General features: G+C 49.7%; 1 protein-coding gene across 1 annotated transcript in view; it reads right to left on the bottom strand.

The window, feature by feature from the left end:
• Positions 1-4,142: 4,142 nt before the first annotated feature.
• SLC45A4 (solute carrier family 45, member 4) overlaps positions 4,143-4,556 on the bottom strand; it is a 7,273-nt gene continuing 6,859 nt past the window's right edge. Inside the window, exon 7 of the mRNA XM_010146126.1 lies at positions 4,143-4,505. Within this exon, the coding sequence (XP_010144428.1) occupies positions 4,143-4,505 (363 nt within the window). The remainder of the gene's footprint in view (positions 4,506-4,556) is intronic.

Below are 4,556 nucleotides of genomic sequence, written 5' to 3'. Positions count from 1 at the left end.
TAAAAGTGACCGGACCCCGCAGGGCCACAAGAGCCCCCCGGTAGCCAGCGCAGTCCCGCCCCTGATGCTGGGTGTCAGAGGGAGGCCCAGCTCACCAGGAGCCGCGGGCGGGCGGGCGGCTGCGTTTCTGATGACGGCACTGAGGTTTCAGTGAGGCACCTGGCAGTCATCGCTGCTGCTGTTGCTGTCATTCCAAGTGCTGGAGGGGTTTCAGATCAGATGGGAGAGGAAGGAGAAAGGCCCAGCCCTCACTTCCAAGAAAAACCTCTTGCAAGTCTGGCTGATCACGGGGTCTGCATGCCAGCGTCGGCACTGGCAAGAAAACTGGGAGGCTAAATTTGCAGCTGCCTCCTTTTCAGCCCTCCATGCCGGGAATATTTCATACTCTGCAGAAAGGCTCCAAGCGAAGGGGGAAGTGTTTCAAGGAGCACCAGCCTCTCTTGGATTTACGGACTTCCTCCCTTCCGATGATCAACAACCCACAGCTTTCCACAACCGCCTACTGCCAGCGCCAGCAAACCATCGTCAGATTCATGTCACTGAAAGGCTATTTAGGTAATAAATCTCTACAAAAGTCATCTCACCAGCAGGAAGAGAAACATTCCTAAGAAATTATTGCTTCTGGAGTCTGAAACGGCCATCCATGAACAGCACCGATCTGACGGGACTCTGCAATAACCCAACAATGCAAAAACCACGCTACGACATTCCGAGCGGATCAAGTCTGAGCTTCTCTGCTCTCTAGGGAAGCATCTGGAGACGTGCAGCTCACCACCAACAGCCCTCGAGAGTCTGAGCACCACCGGTGTCTCGCGTCGAGGTGTTACACCTCACCAGAAGGACTGCAGCGGAATAGGTTAACATTTTTATACAGTACAGAGCAACACAGAATGAGACCACTACACCTTAAGCCCACTGCAGCAAAGGTCCGTGAGATGGAGCACACAGGATCAGTCTGACTGCACAGAAATACCCACAAACAAAAAGTGATGCTTATTGTCACCAGGAATAAAGTGAAGCTCCTTCAGCTCTGTCTTCCCGCAACTTCTGCAACAAACTAATCAAATCTTACTACGATACCTTTTAATCGTGACCAAACAAAAAGATCATTTCAAAAGCGAAGATGAGGGACACATGGGGAAAGAAATCCTTGTCCTCCCTGAGGAGGAGGGCTAGACCGGAGAACTCTCTCCAATTCCAGACAGAGTGTCACTGTGGAATATCTCGGGAACACTCACTGGCAAGCACGGTGGAAGCCAGCGTGGTGGTTTCGCAGGCTGGCCGAGGTACAGGAGGAGATACTTTGGCAAGGGCTCCCCCAAGTTAATTCTTCTGGCAAGACTACAAATACTTCAGCGCATTTACAATGGATAATTATTTCCTTCGGCTTTACGGGGGAGTGAAATAGAGCTTCCTGCTACAGGGCAGCGTGCGCATTCAGGCCTTACGAACGATGATCAAACAGCCCCCCGAGCTGCCCCAAACCCGGATCTGGACACCCAGCTCTCGGAAATGAGGCCGTGTCGACGCTGGCTGGGACAAAACCAGACCTGCCCTGCCTCTGGCTGGAACCCTCTGGGTTGAAACGTCCTTCCTCTCTCCTCACCCTTCCCCTGCCTGAGAAAGCTCATCTCCCAAATGGCTTCATGATCCCTCTGCTGGGCGTGAAGCGAGAGGGAGCCTCAACTTCTCCTCCTCTGCAGCTCAACCTTGGCCAGCTTGACGGTGCTGTGAAAAAAATCTTGGCTTACGTAAGCGCAGTGTGGACTAACGGTGATTTGAGACCACACTGATCTACGCAACTCATGGGGAAAAGGGTAAATACGGTTGGCACCGGCCAGGAGATGCAGCTTTCCATACGGTAAAAGAACCTTTCCAGAAGTAGAGATTAAAATAAGAAGCACTTGACAACGTTCGCAGAATCTTCAAGGACCTTTAAAACTAAACTATTAAAGCCTCTTTAAGCACGTCTAACTCGGTGTGTGTCGTACACGAATGCCAGTTACGGGGTGAAATACAACTCATCTCTGTCGTAGATGAACATCACCAGGATGTAGTAAATGCAGCTGAGATGATCACATTCACGGCACCGGTTCGGCTGAAGTATTTCTCACAGCTGATTTCTTCAGCAAGGTCTCACGCTCCTCAGTAGTATCACTCCCCTGTCCGAACACAGTTCACAGTATGTGTTCTAAAGAAAAAGATATTTACCTCAAAGGAAAAAAAAGACTTCCTCAAGATACCTGAAAAAAAAAACAACCCCACCCCTAAGTCCTGTGCGATCACGTGTACGTTAGTGCTCAGCGATTTTACCTGCCTAAAAACAATGGTCACCCTTGACAGCGTAAGACATCGGCCCCGACTGAAAGCCTTCGGCTCAGACAGCTGCGCACGCCGCCAGGAACTGGTCGATGACGCTGGCCAAGGCTGCGCGTTGACTTCGAACATACCAAAACATACATTTCTTAAATACGTCGACAATTCAAGTAATTTATTAAAAACAGCTTTTCATTTTGAAATATATATTCTTCTTCTGAACGACTATATTGCAGCATGATTCACACATGCGTTTTAAAGTACGGTAGCGTGAGAAGTTTGAGGCAGCAGAGCTCTTGCAGTGAGCTGTGATTGGTCTGTTTAGCACACGGATTGACTGCAGCCCAGAGGTCCATGCGAAAACGAGTAACGAGCATCACAAACACTTCTTACAAGACAACAAACCCAAGTTTGGTTTCTAAAGTCGCTTGAAGCGGCTGCTGGATCTGTGAGCTTTGGCTGCCCGCGGGCTGGGGCACTGCCAGTGACCCAAACGCGATTTGAAATCAGATTAGCACAACTCTATCAAGCTCTTCACAGAAAAATGTCTTTGCACTGCAGCTACGTCCTGAATCAAGGCGGGGGCATGGAGGTTGCGCTGACAACGCTGGTAAGCAGCAGCTTGGAAGAGCTCCAGCCTACGATTCCTCCAGCACGGGGACTGGAACAGCAACACGTGCTAGTGGATTTAATTTTAAGGCCTAAAACCTGTTTCTGACAGACTTTTATACACCCAGACTATGCCACAGAGTGACGGAGGTAGCCGTCAGTTCACCTGGTACTGACACCGCGCCTTCACCGTGGCTGCTGCATTCCCAGCCAGGAGGTGAAAGGATCATAAAAAGTGCAACTAATCAACAACTTCCTTCCCCACGAGAGAGAATCCACACGCCCCCTCCCGCGAAGCTGACCCCGGAGACGCCCATTCTCCACGGCAGCTTCACCCAGAGATGATCAGGTTTAAATGCCAAGAAACCCCCCGAGTTCACCAGCATGCGAAACTCCCGGCTACAAACTGTCACAGCGTATTCCAACGACATTCAGAAAATGCAGCACTTGTGATAAAAACCTGCCGGAGCTGGTCACCTCTCCCAGCTGCTGCTCCTCCCGCCTACGGTTCACACCGCGCGCCCACCATCACCCTTTCCCGACAGGCAGCAGACTTGGGAGCAGCCGTCGAACGGATGAGTAAAAGGATTCACGGCGGTTCCTCAGAAACCGCAGTAATTGCTTGTGTTTTTCTTGACAGGAATTGCAAACAAAACTATTCTGTAGTAATTGCTCTAACGAAAACGTGAAGCCTAAAGCGAACGTTAAAGAACTGGAGCTGTCAGACCAATAACATCTCATGCTTATGAAAAAAACGGATCATGGCGTCTAAGTGTTTGATTCAGCTACTGCACTAGTGAAATCTGAAATGTTCAGACAAAAAACCGGCAAGAGATTGTGAGTCAGGAGAGCTTCCATTTTCAGTTATTTCTAAAACAGCCAAAAACGTAGTTTTTCTAACTGCTAATTGTATACGCTGTGAGTCTCATGCAGATTAATAAAACTTATTTGAAATCTAAATGTATTCTTAATAAAAAAGTGTTCAGAAATGACATTTCTAAGTTGCAGAGAAAGCAATTAGCATCAGAGCTACCTGTTCAAACCTATGTTAAGGACTACAGAATTTCCTTTACACTTTGCCAGGAAATTGCCTTTTCTCCTGCAATTTTAGCTACAAGTAGTGAAGATCCTAACTGGTTTTCCTGGGAAAAAACCCCAAAAGTTCTTGATCCTGCACCTGCACTCCCTGGAATGTGGTTGAACGACGAGCAACGGCCTCACACGGCTGACTCGCTCTCCAGCTCCGACGCGGCGGCTCCTTTGCGCGTGAGCTTCAGCATAGTCGGCTTCTCCGCGCCTGCGCCGTTGCCCTGGGTTGTCTCTGGAGGACCTAGTCCTTTCTGCTCTTCCTTTGGCTCTTCGTTGACTTCAGGGTAAATCACCAAGAAGGTCGCTGTCAAAAAACCCAGGAAGGATCCCACCGAAGCCACCATGGGAATGACTCGGACTGTGCCGACCGCATCCACCACACCGCCGAGCGCAGAGGCCACGAGGATCTGGGAGATGTAAACCTGACAGGACAGAATAGCGCAGTCTATGCCAAAGCCTCGCTTCGAGTTCCCGGGGCTGTGGTGAATGTACTGGAAAGAGACGAGAAACGCGTGAGGAGGTAAAACAAGGGATGAGATCAA

The sequence above is a fragment of the Buceros rhinoceros genome, unplaced genomic scaffold, assembly GCF_000710305.1.
Source record: "Buceros rhinoceros silvestris isolate BGI_N320 unplaced genomic scaffold, ASM71030v1 scaffold8362, whole genome shotgun sequence".
Lineage (NCBI taxonomy): Eukaryota > Metazoa > Chordata > Aves > Bucerotiformes > Bucerotidae > Buceros > Buceros rhinoceros.
This window is presented reverse-complemented; position numbering and strand designations above follow the sequence as displayed.